This window comes from Olea europaea, chromosome 6 (genome assembly GCF_002742605.1).
Source record: "Olea europaea var. sylvestris chromosome 6, O_europaea_v1, whole genome shotgun sequence".
NCBI lineage: Eukaryota > Viridiplantae > Streptophyta > Magnoliopsida > Lamiales > Oleaceae > Olea > Olea europaea.
Window position 1 is genome coordinate 2,077,070 of NC_036242.1, and position 15,838 is coordinate 2,092,907.

The 15,838-nt window shown below is 32.8% G+C and overlaps 2 protein-coding genes across 3 annotated transcripts; one reads left to right on the plus strand and one right to left on the minus strand.

Moving 5' to 3' along the window:
* Positions 1-85: 85 nt before the first annotated feature.
* On the minus strand, positions 86-5,299 carry LOC111395470 (eyes absent homolog 2). 2 transcript variants are annotated; one of them, XM_023021472.1, is made up of 6 exons: positions 5,187-5,299; positions 4,324-4,576; positions 4,070-4,237; positions 3,023-3,116; positions 950-1,126; positions 86-621 (listed from the first exon to the last, which is right to left on the minus strand). In XM_023021472.1, the coding sequence occupies exons 2-6, from the start codon at positions 4,510-4,512 to the stop codon at positions 359-361; spliced, it is 891 nt and encodes a 296-aa protein (XP_022877240.1). In that variant the 5' UTR covers positions 4,513-4,576; positions 5,187-5,299; the 3' UTR covers positions 86-358. The 2 variants fall into 2 exon arrangements, with proteins under 2 accessions (XP_022877240.1, XP_022877241.1); XM_023021473.1 differs by lacking the exon at positions 5,187-5,299 and having other exon boundaries at positions 86-631; positions 4,324-5,176.
* Positions 5,300-7,845: 2,546 nt separating this feature from the next.
* LOC111395471 (mitotic checkpoint serine/threonine-protein kinase BUB1) lies at positions 7,846-14,837 on the plus strand. Its single transcript, XM_023021474.1, has 13 exons — positions 7,846-8,147; positions 8,236-8,393; positions 8,487-8,577; positions 10,830-10,940; positions 11,027-11,114; positions 12,505-12,608; positions 12,703-12,774; positions 12,857-12,946; positions 13,022-13,179; positions 13,639-13,699; positions 13,770-13,904; positions 14,004-14,125; positions 14,211-14,837. Exons 1-13 carry the CDS (start codon positions 7,926-7,928, stop codon positions 14,398-14,400), a joined length of 1,602 nt encoding a protein of 533 aa, XP_022877242.1. The 5' UTR covers positions 7,846-7,925; the 3' UTR covers positions 14,401-14,837.
* The last annotated feature ends 1,001 nt before the right edge of the window (positions 14,838-15,838 follow it).

Below are 15,838 nucleotides of genomic sequence, written 5' to 3' on the forward strand. Positions count from 1 at the left end.
ATCCTACCGAAGATTTCCATAGGTAGTTACTGCACAATGGACTTGAGGGGGATTTCATTGGCCCAGATAGTTTACCTGTTTGGCATGCTTTTGAAAAGCCAAAAGGGCTTTGACTAATTTTGTTAAAAGTGCTTTGGTAGTTTTTAGAGGAAGCAATTTTCTAACAACCCTCTTCTACAAGGATACACGCATACATTTTAAGAAAAATCAAAAGAGGTCCAATACAATAAATTACAACTATCAAGCATTGTCATTTTCTCCATTAAGTAAAAGCCAAATGTCCTATCCATGAACCTGGGAATTGAATCTTTTCGACTAGATTTTGTTCAGCGAGCTGCAGTTTATACGAGCTTCCATTTTATGCGGTTTTCTCGTTTTCTTCATTAGTATCTCCATACACCACAGACAAATAGTGGCTTAAATCTCTTGGTGTAAGACCTGGAAACCGATGAATACTGGTCGGCTGTGGATCAATTTTAACAAAAGGCCATCTCATGAATTCTGCTGCTTCACATTCCTCGGAACCATCCCCTATTACACAAAATTGGACATTTGGCCCATCGAAACGCTCCCGGATCCATGAAAAGCACTGGAGCTTCCCCACATCCCATGAGCTGTAGACTGAAAAGTTCTGCCACTTTGTCAGTTTTTTTCTAATTTTCTAAATCGTATAGCCATAAGCACGAAACCGAAACTGAAACCGAAATCAATTTAGTGCAGCATAAATTGAAGTGAGTGTCAGGACAAAAAGAGTATGCGTTGATACAGATTGATCAAAATATGTGAATTTTAATTTTGTCTTCTTAATCATAACCTTGTTGAGTTGCTGATTATATCCATTGGATCTAGACCGATACATTTGACTCAAAACAAAAGGAAGCAATGGGGAGGAGGAGACACAAAACAGCAATATTATCCATAAATATCAGATATGAAATAATAATCTAACCATTATCACAAGTAATCAGATCACCAAGTCGATACAATAAGCATTTGACCAAGCTGGGTATCAAAGGTCCAGATGTAACCAAGACATTCACATGCTGATGAGAATTGGCATCAGCTGAATCCAAACAGGGGGTCATATCTCTTTTACGAATCACACACTGTTCCAAGCAGGCTCGTGCTGCATCATTTGAGAAAGGTAAGTATAAAGATTGAGCAATTTGAATATTAACAAAAAATAATAGTATATCATTCATCTTACAACAATAGGATAGCACTGACTATGATATCGTATTTCGTTCTTCCCCATATATAGTTCTCTCATCCAATGGACTGAGAACAGCATAATGATGTAGGACAGGACATTAATGCAGCACAATGTACAACACCAAGTGGACATTACTCAAGCATGCAATTCAGATCCTCATTGAAATAACTAAAATAGGAATCAGTATGTGTTTTTAAAAGGGTAATTCATGCATTGAAAGATAGCACATGCAGAAACGTAATATTAAACTGAATGCAAATATTTGCCTATCTTATATCACATTAAGCAGCTATATATCATAAAATACAGATATCATGAGCAATCAAATGCCAATTATGATGTTTTCAGGTAAGAACCGTCTATATCTGAGTGAGACTGAAAACGTGTTCTTAAAATAGGCTTGAGCAGAAAAGCAGAACCTGCTTCCATCCACATGGATTCTGAGAAGAGTTGCCATTTTTAGACTATTATAACTTGGAAAACAGGGTAAAGTCCTACCAAATATTGATCTGATTAACAATTTAGAAGGAGGTAGATGTTCAAACCAAAATAACATTTTCTCTTCTCATCCCAAGTGCACCTGAAAGAAAACTAACAAAGTTCTCTTCTTGAAAAGGTAAATTGAGCTTCATCTATTGTTAACTAGTTCTGTGAAGAGCTAGATAATTATAGTCCTATTTCTTATATTTATCTATTTCCAATAGGAAAAGAGTACAATTAATAAGACAAGTAACTTAAGCAAAAATGGTTTCCCCGCTATTTTAAACACAAGGGGGAGTTGATATTTTACAAGTTTGGTAAAGAAATTTTAATAAAATCCAAGAAGATAGTGCATATCTTCCGTAGTGGAGCAAACTATTAATTACAAGGTATCATTTGAATAGAAAGAAGCAAAGAAAGGTTGTGTCAACTATTGAGGGGCTGGTCAATATTACCTACGTAGAGAGATACATGGGATATACATGTATGTATGTGAGGGTAGGTGTATGCATGTCTAGATGTGTGTATGTGTGGGGAGGGGGAGGGAGAGAGAGAGAGAGAGATACATTGTGATTAATGGAAAACCAACTAGGAACAGACACCGACAGATCCCAACATCCATTTTTTATTAGAAAGCATATAATATTAACAGAGGACAACAACATAAATCAACTTCTAGCCCGAATTTTCTTAATTAAGGTTGATACAATATCTTACACGTTCTATCTTCATCAAATTTCAAATGCAAAACTAAACTATCTAAGAAATTCATAAAATCGACGTTTCCCTTCCAGTTTCCTTTCCGACACGCTTCTGCCAGACAATCAACCATAGCACACATGGAATACTTCATGTGCAAGCGTTACCTATGGACGAGTCAGCAACCATCTTAGACTGTCTTATATTTGAAAAGGGAACTAGTCAACAATCAAAAGCTGCCCAATCTCATGTTTTGAGTTTGGTTCTGTTGAAAAGCTTCCAAATCTGCCATATTCTAGAAGATTTAGTTTTCTTAAAATTAGCATTTAATTTTTCTTTCTTACTTTATTCTTTCTTTCCTAATTTATTTCTTTCCTTAGTTTTATCTGCTGTAAATATAAATTCTACTATGTACCTATGAGATGAATTAATAAGAATTACTTTTCTACAATATACTCTCTCATTCAAGAGGTTCCTATTGACGAGTCATTCACCTTTTTCAAATGATATTTCTCATACGAAGCACAAAATCTAACTACTAAGATTTCTTCTATTTTTCAAAATACAGGACTAGATTGGATCAGTCAACTTGAGAACATTTAGGGGATAACTTATCACAAAGTAACTTACCTGAAGAGAGCCATCTGTCTGTAAAATTATCGGATAAAGCATAGAGATCATCCCAGAGTTTTATCATATCTTGATTGAGAAAACTATACAAGCCCTGCACAAATAAAAATGTACAACCATTTAGCAAACTGTATTGAAAGTATCATCTTTTTTGCAAGTCCAATAGTTTACTTAAAAAATGCAGAAATTCTTTAATAAAACTGGTGCCAATTATTTTCAGGACTCAAAGTTCCATGAATCTTTATTTGCTCATGCTGTCCTGTGTTACAGATAGATGCACATTGTGAGAGAATACAAAAACTAAATCACACAGCACCATTATAGTTAAGCTAGCAAACTGATAAGTACTTAGTTTTTCATAATTTCTATATCAATTTCTCTCATATACTTGTTTTTGACTTTTTTATTATTTATTAGTTTCTTTTACATTTTGCAGTAAACTTGGAGAAAAAAACGAATAAAAAGAGGTTAATAGGAGCAAAATTGGAGCAAAGGAGCACTAGGAGGATTAGGTGCAAAAAAGGAAAAGCTGGAATATTTGAAGGAAATTAAAAAGGATATTTTCTACAGCAAATAAGGAAATAAAAAGCTGGAAATTTAATTGATTTGGACCAAATCAGCTTTAAAAATACCACAATTAAGGACCCAGTTTGACTTAATCTCCCACTCCTTGTAAAACACGTTATATATTCAATTGGAAGGAGAAAAAAAAAATAAAAAAAATCTGAAGCTATTCTTTCCTCATTTTGAGAACAATGTTAAATCATCTCTGTCATTTTTCATTCACATTTTCAATTCCACGAGGGCATCTGTGGTCTTTACACTAAGCTGAAATTTCATAGTACAAAGAGCATATACCATCAAGACCAAATATATGAGTATACATTAAACTAATGCCCTAACGATGTGCAATATTGTCAAAAAATTGAATCATCCGATAGAACTAACCAATATCTAAGGATTAGTTGGTCAAATGCAAGAAAGACGATGACAGAACACGAAAAATGCAAACAATATGAAATCATATGTGGGAGGATATTTTTGTACCTGTTTGTACTTTTGAGCTATAACACGGTGACGATACGCTAATTTTTGTTTGTTGCTGGCATCTAATAAGGGACCGAAGCCATCCTGGTTGAAGTTATAATCAGAGAGGTCCTGACCATCATCATAGTGGCTCAAGATATCTAGATAAGGTTGATTGAAATTTTCAATCTAAATCAATGCAATATAAAAATATATCAGCTAAGAGTTAAGGAAAGTACAAAAGGATGGAACGATCATAGAAGAGAAAAACTCACTTGCTCGTAAAAGAAATAGGAATCACACACTTGAAGAATATGATTCTCCCACATCTTGCCTATCTCTATACCATTCTGAACACTCTTTAAACCATTAAAGGCCCCAGCATATGTCCCATTCAGTAAAGACTTGAGCAATATGAGAGTCTCATCCATGTCCCAAACATAAACATTCATTTTCTGATCCATGGCAGCCCTAATGGAAACCGGATGAACCGTTTAATAGCTATACAACTGCTTAACTCAATAGACCCTGGAAGATAACAAGTTGGTATATCAGACTTTCCTGGATTACAAAGATTATAAGGAATTCAAAATGCTCAAATGCTATAATTGGGCTATAAATGAGAATACAAGATTAGCTCATGAATAAGGTTAAACTACAGAATGTTAACTTTCCCGTTATTCATTTAGTCACTAGTTTCACCAAATGCTTCGGAATTCGCTAGAATTTATGTCCAACACGAGGCTTTCAAGTTTCAAATAATTACTTAAAAAAATCCTGCAAGAATCGATATTTTAAAGTCCTTTACCATATCCCATAAAGAAAAGAAAAACGATCCGCGACACTAAAAATTCCTATCCGCAGAACACTCAATTTTAAAATTAAATTCAAATCGAAACAAACAAGAATCAAACTCGATAATAATTTCTGCACACAAAATCTGATTATGGTAGCTTCTGATCGTACTAAAAACACAAAATTTAGTTACGATTCGATTCAATCAATAAAGAAAATGAATTTTCTCATTAGACTCTGATATTTTACATAGCGAGCCAAAGAATATACAAAATAATTCTTTTTTAAAAATCGTTAAATCTGCATAAAAGAAATTAGATACAGAGGGAGGGTGCGAGATTACCAGCAGAGCTTCTTAAATTACAGCAATCTAGCTCTTCGTTTTACGATAGTTGATCAAGTTGGGCTCCGATGAATGTAATGTGGAATTGGGCCTATGCCGCATCATGGAATGATATGGGCCTGCATTGTGAAAACGGAAAATTTCGTTAATAGTACTATATGGTGATTTGTGTAGGGGTGTAAGCAGTCCGATTTTACCGGTTTTTGACAAATTTTCAAACCAAATCGTTTAAAACGATTTGAGAAAAATCCAAACCTAAAATTATGATGATATGAAAAATATGGCTCAAACAGGGGCTAAATATATCTGCTATAAATTTAAATATTAACTAAATCAAAGTGAAATCACAATAAATTAAACCATAGTTTTTTTTTTATTTTTTTATTTTTGTTCACCTTTTTTACGTTAATGACGATACAATAACGTTACAATACAAGTCTACTAAACTAGATATAAGGTCCAAAAAACATAATGATGTCCAACAAGACCTCGTGATCATCATATCTGAAAAAAAATATTGATTAAACAGAGAGAATAACCAACTACAATAATAAAGCAATTGTTTATAATATCTAAACATAACAATTACACAAGTTTACGTTTGTATGATGTTACGAAACACATTTAATTTCAGATTCTTACCTTAGTTTGTTCCAAAAAATTATTGATCTGAAACTTTATTTGTAGCAAATATTATCACCGAAGGTCTATGATCCATTTGTCTCCGATTTGGTATAATGGACTTCAGTTCGACTTTGAAGAGGCGCGAAAATCTGAAAAGAAGTGTGTGGTGCCAGTGGCTCAAAACTGTGTTGGGTGTCAATTGGAGTTCATTTAAATTTTGAAGAGGAAAAAGGTTTTTGATAGATTATGTTAGTCTTTAAATTATTAAATATATATTAGGATTATTGGATGATGATAATAATAATAATAATAATAATAATATATATGTATTAGAATATAATAATAATAATAATAATAATAATAATAATAATAATAATAATAATAATAATAATAATATATCTGTATTAGAAAATTAGGAATTGACAAAAATACCCACAAATGACAAAACTATTGAATTTTACATATTTGGATGAATTTTCAAAAAAATTCATTTTTTCATTTTTATATATTTTTTCGCCGATCCGGTTTGGTTTTAAACCGCAATTAAAATTCTCAAACTTAAACCAAACCATTTTGACAGGTTTTGTTTGGGTCAAAACCATTTCGTTGACCGGGTCCATGTGGCACAGAATCAACGTTTTCTAAAATGCGGTTTCAGTTCGATTTTACGGTTTTGTGGTTTTTGCTTACAGCCCTAGATTTGTGACATCCTTTTTTTTTTATAGGGTCACTCTCTTACTTTTAATGTTATCGTGTAAAATGTACATATATTTCATTTTTGGTATTTTCACATTTCATTACGAAAATTTCATCCAATTTCTCAATAAAAAATATAAAATAATAAATATACCCCCATTTAAATAAAAAGAAAAGAAAATAAAAATTAAAGAACAAATTGCAATCACACTTCCAAACTTTTTAAAAAGTGTAAGTAAGCCCAAATAAATTATTAAAAAAGTAATTAACACAAAACGTCCATAACTTTCAATATTATCGTGCAAAACGTTTATACATTTCATTTTTTTGACATTTTCACTATTATTTTTACATTTCATTGCGAAAATCATCATTTCCTTAATAAAAAGTTGTAAAATGACTAATTTATCATCCTGCTTAAATAAAACAAAATTAAAGAAAAGAAAAATAAAAAATAAATTGCAACTATACTCATTTTCACTTTTTAAAAATTTAGGAGTATGAATGCAATTTATTCTTTAATTTATCTTTTCTTTTTTTTCTTTTTATTTAAATAGTAGGGTATAATTGTCATTTTATAATTTTTATTGAAAAATTGGATAAAATTGATAATTTTCACAATGAAAGATGAAAATAAGAGTAAAAATATCATGTAATAACATTTTGTGCTAATTATTCGTTTTTATATTTCTTTTTAGCAACTTGATTGACCATTTTTAGCATTGATTATGGGGTCTTGGGGGTGTTGGTGGATCTCATTAAATTCGAGACGAAAAGTGGATAACCAACGAAATATGTGATTAAAAATAAAAATTGTCTACTAACGTGTAAGAATTTTAAAATAGTTTAGATCATTCAAGTTCGAATGACCTACCTTGTTAAACACTCAATTGAAACTAGTCTGATCTAATTTACGTTAGTTCACAGATTGTCTCTTTATATGAACCCTATCATAGTAAATTTGATTGTATATTTGTATTGATCAATATTTCATGTTCGACTCAACTCGACAAAGTCGAGGATTGTGTTGAACTTTATCCCTCATTCAACTAGTCGAGCCTGGCTCGCTTAATTGATCCCTTATTCAACTAGCCGAGCCTGGCTCATTTAATTGATCCCTTATTATTTGTTTGGTATGAATTTTGTTAATTGATTTTTTAACTGTTAGAGATAAAGTGTGTTCTACATTTGAAAGAAGAATTAAAAATTGACGGCTGAAATAATGAAATAACGATCAAAAAATTGATATTAATTGAATTAAAATCCTTATCAAACATGCTTTTAGTTGGTCAAATAGCAATTTTATCCGATCTTTTGGGCAAGAAAAAAAATGGTTCAAATATTATTTCCCGCCTGCTGTCAGATCCCGAATTCAAAATCCTATCTTCTCCAGCCGCAGAGGAAACACAGAAAGAGGACATGGTTGTCATTACCAGAAATGTGGAGTGTATCTCCAATCCCACCGCCACCGACGATCCTCTATTACCCTGGCTACAATCCATTGAAAAAGCACTGCAAAATTCAATTCAATCGAACAGTTCCACCGATCTCGACGAGCTCGTATCGAAATGTATTTATACCTTCAATGCCGACCCACGCTACAGAGATGATGTCAGATTTCTCAAGATTTGGTTTCTCCATGTAATATTAAGCGAGATTGTGATTTATTTATTTTTTTAATTTTTTAATTTTTGGTTCAATTGACGAGTTGTTGATTTGTGTTTGACAGATGGATGGAAGTTCGGATTATGAAAGAGTTTTTAAGGAAATGGAGCGGAACAAGATTTGTTTACGTAATGCTTTGCTTTATGAATCTTTTGCGCTGTTTTTGGAAGTTAAGGGGAAGTTAATTGATGCGTGTATGATTTACCATTTGGGAATTTCAAGGTTATTAACCTGTCCTAATGAATCAAATGTTGGGATATACTGCTGTTTTTTTGTGATAATAGTTGATGAGATTAGGGCCTTTTTGGGTTCCAGGAATGCTCAGCCTTTGGGGAGATTGAAGAAAGCGCAGGTTTTATTTCTTGAGAGAATGTCAGAGAGGGTGACAAATGGTTCATTTCAGAAGGTATGTGTCGATGAGTTATGTCCATTTCAGATGGTATTTATGTCTAATATTTTTGATTTTTAAAAAAGAAGTGATCTTTTCTGAGAATCAAATCTGTATTTATATATACATGCAATTTTCTACCGAAGGAGCTCAAACCTAGTCCGTAATTGATTTTGTGGTGTTCTATAAATCTTAGTTACCAAAAATCAACATGGAATTATATAGAGGAAATAAACATGTTGGCCATCTATGTAAAACTTTACCATGTGATTTCCTTACAAACAATAAGATACTCGTGTTAGTGTAGTTCATATTTCTTCTTGGATGAAGAACATAAGTCTCCGTTTAGCAAATTTATAAATGGTTTATAAAGAGGAATAATAATAGGTCCCACGAAATATGAGGGTAATAATGAGTATTATTTATGGATTTGTGGTTGAAATTAATATTTGACTTTGATTGAATCTATAAACTATTTATATATTTGTATCCCATATTTAAGGTTACTCCAATTTTCTTTTGTTTTTGTTGTTAATCTGTGGATGAATAAGATAGTGTTCCTATTTGACCATGCTGTGTACGTTGAACGTAGAGTTCAACTAATTTTGATGCTTTGAAATGGCACAACAAAGACAAGGATAGAGCACAAACTTTTATGTAATATAAGAAGAACTACAGCGTACTCAAATACTTAAGCACAATAGGTCTCGAGTTGTTTGTCTTATTTGTAGTGATATTTGAGCACAAAAGGCACAACTTCAACTTGGAAAGTTAGCCAAAACTTCTGAGTGTGGTTGAGCTCTAGTCTGAGTGTTAAGAAGATATTGAAATACACAACTTAAAATTTTCTACATGATTATATCGCTACTTTTATTTGCCATTTATTATACCACTTTGATGGTTGATAAATGATGGCGTTTCTTGGCTTATGAGAGCAGTCTTGTCTGATAAAAGATATGTTCTTATCTTTTTTCTATTCTTCTTTAGTTGCTGGTGAAACATAAGGCCCTATTCTGTATTAAAACAGCTGTTTGTCCTAAAACAAGCCTAATCTTTACAATGAAATAGCTGATGCATATAAGAAAGAATGATTATTTCATAGACTATCAATTATTATGGTAATGCTTTCATGGAAATGAGAAAAATGTGAAGCTCTGCAAATTGGTTTATTACTCTTTGTCTTACAGACTCTATTATCATGTTATATGTGTCTCTAGGCTATATGGGAATAAATTTATTTTCTAATTTGAATTCAGATTCACCCTCAATAATTCTATGCCAAAATTAGGTGCATTATATTGCAATAGTCCTGACAAACTTAATGAGAACTTAGCTAATTTCAAGGTGATAAATCCCATATATATATATATATATATATATCCTTCTGTTATTTGCGCTTTATAAGCTCTTCAATTGAAGTCTCATTCTTCAACGCTTCAACATTCAGGTTCATGGAGTCTGCTCTTCTGTGTGTTGAATCAAGTCAACTGTTCATATTTGCATATTGGATAACTCATACATTGAATATGGTTCATATTCTAGCCTCTAGAGTTTAGGTGCCTGATAGGACCTTTGCTTCTGATACGATTCAGCACCAGAAACTGTAATCAAGAAGTAAAAGATCAGGAATAAGACACTATGATGAAGCTATAAGTATTGTGATGGAAGATACTGAATGCAGGAAATGGATTTAATAATAGCAAGTTTATTGAAGACTGAATAACAAGTTAACAGTTCACAGGCTATTCGAGAGGCCTGGAATCCCTCCTATGATCCTATCTAACTGAAACTCACTCAAACAGTGCCTACCTCTCCCATTTCCCTCCATCACAACTTATGGACATTCTCCTATCTCTATTACTCTTTTACCCTCTTAGCTAACTAACTTGGTGGAATATTCTGGAATGCTGGCTGACTTGGCTGCCTTGCTTCTTTCTTTCCTCTTCTTGCATAAGTGAATCGTATGGGGGGTCTACCAATGGCTCAGGCACAACTTAGTTGGATGCATGTGTCAGTTCTGTTCTTTTTGCAGAATGCACGTACTTGGGTTTTTTTCAGTTTCAGTCTATTTACATGTTTATATTTTTCGTATGATATAGTAAAGTTATACCTATAGGTCTTTCACATTTCCTTGAATATCATTTGATTTAAATCATTTACAGCTAATTGCACTGTGTTGTTCTAATCAAAGATCTATTAAAAATATCTGATTGGTTCATTTGCAAACGTCAACATCTGATGGTAGGCACTTTTGCATTTTCTTTATTCAGATGGAAAACGATGTTTCTTCAGAAAATGGTGAAAATTTTGTTAATCCATGGTCTGTCACAACCCTCAAAAACTTGTTGCAGAAGATGAATTCACGAGTAGTAAAATATGAGGTAAACCAAATTGGCTAGTATTTATGTGAATTTTTTGTAGCGAGTTTGCTTGATATGTTTTGATAGGCAATTATACTATTCTGCAGGGATACCATCAAAGTAATAAAGCATATCCAGGAAAAGTTTCATTATCGTCCTTGCAGAAATCAGCTAGGCAGAAGACCATTGACATAGGTAAAACTGATGATGTTCACGCTTCCTAGGTCTAAGAATATCTCAAGTGTCCCAATTATGATTCTTAGCAGCACAGATGGCTGGCTATTAATATTCTTGACACAAGTGGTTAACCTATGTGAAAGCTATATGTGCATGCATACTTATATACAAATAGCATAAATACTTTGTAAGTTCTATTGTATAATCTGCTATGAAAAAGACCTGCATTCTCAAAGGTTCGTCAAACATATATCATGGTTTTTTAGTTAAGATTTCATATTCGTGCTATAGTAACCAAAATTGTCCGATTCAATACAAAGTTGCAATTCAAAAAATTGAATTAAACTCTTAAATATTTGAAGAATCATAAGGGTACTTTTGTCATTTTCTTTCCAAGTGATAAATAGATCTTTTTTATTCTTTTTGCAAAACTATGTATATGTTTATTAACTACTTTGCTTACACATTTTATGTCTTTGTGCTTTCAATACAATCTTTCTGAAACTCAGTAAAAGATGGGTTGTGTTGTCAATTTTGTTATAGAGGTGGATCTCCATTTCAGTCTCTAAATTAGAGTTATGGAGATATCATCTTGGAACAAAAGGATGGATGAATAGCTTGAGTAAGACTGAGTATACAGGGTGCAGTTTTAGTCAATAGAGATGTGTTTATGGAAGCTCATAAAATATCGAAAATCTAAACCTAAATGTTTTTGATAGGCTCAATTTTATATAGGGAGAAATACAGTAGATGGTGTAACTAGAGAAGTGCTCAATTTCTTGATCCATTAACATAAACCCAGCAATATTTTTGTCCTCTTAATCGGAACATCTGATGGAAAACATAATTGTCATTGACATTGACTGGAGGTGATAATGAATTGTTTTAAAGTTTGATTAAGCCTTCAAAAATTTGTTTTTTGAAATGTTATGTATACTCTTTGATAAATTGGATACTGATAAATTATAATTTATATTCGACGGATAGAGATTTTCTCTTGAATTGCTTATAATGACTTCATGCTTTCCGAGCCTTATATTTTTGGGTCATTTAGCTGGACATGGTATTTAATGGGTTCTTTAGTACAAGTCGAATATAAAATAGAGTTGACCGGTGCGAAAGGACAGAATGATGATGTAAAAACTACCTTTAGCTTCCATACCATCCAAAAGGAAAGTGATCTTGACATAAAATAAGAAGAGCCAATTCATTTGGTTTGGTTGGTTATTCTGTAATTCCATCCTGTAAGGTGCTGCATTCTATTCGAAGTATTCTGTCATTAGGTGGAAAGCACAAGTATAACATTAAGAACTTGGTCAATTTTTTGTTTGAACAATACAGATTTACATTCCAAGGATTTACTCTCTGTTTTACTTATCTTGTTTGTTTTGATGTATGACGACTAAAGGTGGATATAAGTACCAGATCAAAGGGTGTGCAGGACAAGGTGGATTTGCTCAAGTGTTTAAAGCATATGTTGATAACAATCCAGATGATGTTGTTGCCCTTAAGGTAATTAAGGCATCAATTCCTGACTTCTACTTATGAGGACTCGGTAGTGAAAGTATCTTATTGGGTACCTTCTTAATCTTTCAATATGTTACAGATTCAAAAGCCTCCTTTTCCTTGGGAGTTCTACATGTATCGCCAACTTGACATGCGGATTTCAGAAAAAGAGGTATGTGATTATTGGACTATGAAATATATATTGAAATCCGATGGTCATGAAGCTGCGCTCATTCAGCTTCTTCATTTTTCAGAGGATGAATTTTGGCTTTGCTCACAGACTGCACCTCTATTCTGACTACAGCATTCTGGTCTCTGATTATTTAGCTCACGGGACACTTCAGGTGGATATCTCAATATTTTGTTCAGTTGAAATTATCTTATTCATTTCTTATGAAGTTCTTATTAATACTCTGCAGGATGCCATTAATTCTAATGCTGTCATAGGTGGGTCTATGGAAGAAGTTTTGTGTATTTATTATACCATAGAGCTGCTCCACATTCTTGAAATTCTGCACGATACTGCAATCATCCATGGTGACTTCAAACCTGATAATTTGCTCATCCGGTATTCCAGGTAACTAATGGTGCCCAATTGTAACACAAACCTATTTTATATGACATCATGAAACAGTGAACTCCCAGACGTTGATTTAGATGGCGTTTGCCTGATTTTAGCGAACATTTTCTTTACCAGATAACAGCATTCGAATTTGTAGAAGATAAATGTAAAAGGGAAATACTGTTATGCATATTGGATGTCTTTTATGGGAGGACGACTCTTGTTTTCATATTGTTTTACAGTAATAAACTTCAAGAAAATTTTAAAAATATGAACCTCGAAGGGTGCGGCTGGAAACATTGTGATTTACTTTGTGGGGGTACAAAGTCGAGGTCAATTCTTATTCATAGTACTAAGGATTGTATGCAGAATGTTTTGTAATAACTAAAGTATTATATTATTTTCTCTGCAAAAACTCATTTGTGCTAATATGTTGAAGCGACATCTTGGTGTCTCTTCCTGACCTTTCGGCAGGGATGATCTAACAGAAAGTAAAGATGATTTTCTCACGTGTAGTGGTCCTTGGCGTAATCAGGTAACTTTCAGATGTTTCAAGTATAGAGATCTGGTTGATCTTTCGATATTACTACAGATGTATAATGCAGGGGCTTTGTCTCGTCGACTGGGGAAGAGGAATCGATCTTAGTCTTTTTCCTGAAAAGACCAAATTCATCGGAGACAGTAGAACTTCAGGCTTTCGCTGTATAGAAATGCAAGAAAATAAGCCTTGGATATTTCAGGTAAGGTGTATATTCGACTAAATTTAGAATTTTGGATGTTCCATGTACAGTCAATATAGATCGCATCTACTTATTTTCATGTTTTGATTGGGAGGCAAGGTGGACACGTACGGAATGTGTGTTATTGTTCACATGATGCTTCACAATTCGTACATGGCTATTGAAAAGAAAGCCTCTCTTGATGGTGGCTATGTTTATCAACCCAAATCACATTATAAACGGTATGTCCTCTTCGTCCCGTTTGCAACAATCTATCTATCGGTTATCTTCCGTTTTTTCCTATTCAAATAAACTTTTCAACTTCAGATACTGGAATATAGAGCTCTGGAGAAGCTTATTTACCAAGTTGCTAAACATTAACCCAAGTGAAGATCACAAAAAATTGCTCCAATCATTGAGGGAATCATTCCAAGATTACATGTGTTCAGATCCTAAACTAATAAAAAAGTTGAAGCAGTTATTGCTGAAGCAAAGAACTTCCCTGTGTTCTTCATAGGACACATTCACATCTTCTTCCATGTGTGTCCATTGGTTCTCGCTCGATTGCAAGTTGCGCGTCTCTCTCATCTTCCTGCATAAGTCTGATTTTCTATTAGAACATATATTAATATTGTTTTTATAATAATTCTTGCAAATTTAATTAGTGTATCGTCACCACTGTATAGGAGAGCAATGGAGAGAGGCACTTGATATGTTTTAGGAGTGTTTGAAATTGGAATGTATCTCCATCAATGTCAACCATTGTCACAATCAGAATGTGAATGAGTGTATGTTGAATTATGTAGTTGTGGTCATTTTATTTTCACTCCTTTTGTAAGAAAGTTTGAAACCAAAAATATTGTTGTTATTGGATGGATGGACATTATAAGAGTTTCTTAGAAACTTCTTGTTTTGAAATATTCAAGTCAATTAATATGGACTTCTAAAGATGAATCACGTCGTTTTAAATATTCAAGTTCATTATATGAACTGTTAAAGTTATCTTAAATTTTGAGGACGCACAAAAGAATCAAGAATTATTCTAGTTTGTCGAGGAGTGCTACGATATCCTCACCTATATGAATGTAGGCACTAGTGTAGTTATTAATATCTATGATGTAGACAACAATTGATTGTTTGAAAATCATTGCTCTTGAGGATGCTATCACATTTGAAGTGGTAGAAATCAAGCAAAACCATAACAATTGTGAACTCACGCATTATACTTTCGGGTTCATAAATAGAGATACTGAGTGTATTTTTTTATCAAACAAAAAATTGGTTATCTTCTTACAAATAGTTTTTTTTCCATCCCATGAAATAAAATAAAAAAATCCCGGTTTTTCAGCTGTTCGCTTACTCGCTTTTTTTGCTACCACTTTTCTAGTTGCTCAAAATTGGATTGATTGTATTCCTTATTTTATTTTTTGACGGCTGTTCGCGACAACTTTTCTTAATAAAAGTTTTGTTTTTGGTACTTTTGCCTTCAACAAATATATCTTTTGCCAAGTGTTCATCTCCATTGTGCTTAATAAATGCTTTGCTCGAGTTATAAAAAAAAAAAAAATAAAAAAAAATAAAGGGTTCCTATTTAAGGGCCAAAATTGTATTATTGTTTTAACTTTCAAAGCAAAATCAAAGTTCCTCACCATTTGGTCCTTAAGGTTTACCTTGTCAACCAAAACTACTAATTAGAATATCATTCCTTCCTCTCTGATTATTCAACAAAATTTGGCCCTTGAGGTTTGTTTCATCTTTTTACCATAAAACCCCCACTACTTTGGTTGAAACTTGATCGAGGGAAAAAAAAAAAATGTAATGTCAAACACTTTTTCCAACCTCTTCATGTTGGGTTAATTGTGTCTCTATTTGTCTTTAGTCGAGTGTTTGTGTCCACTGTGCTTAATATTTATGTTTTGCTTGAGTTTAAAAAAAAAAAAAAAAAAAAAAAAAAA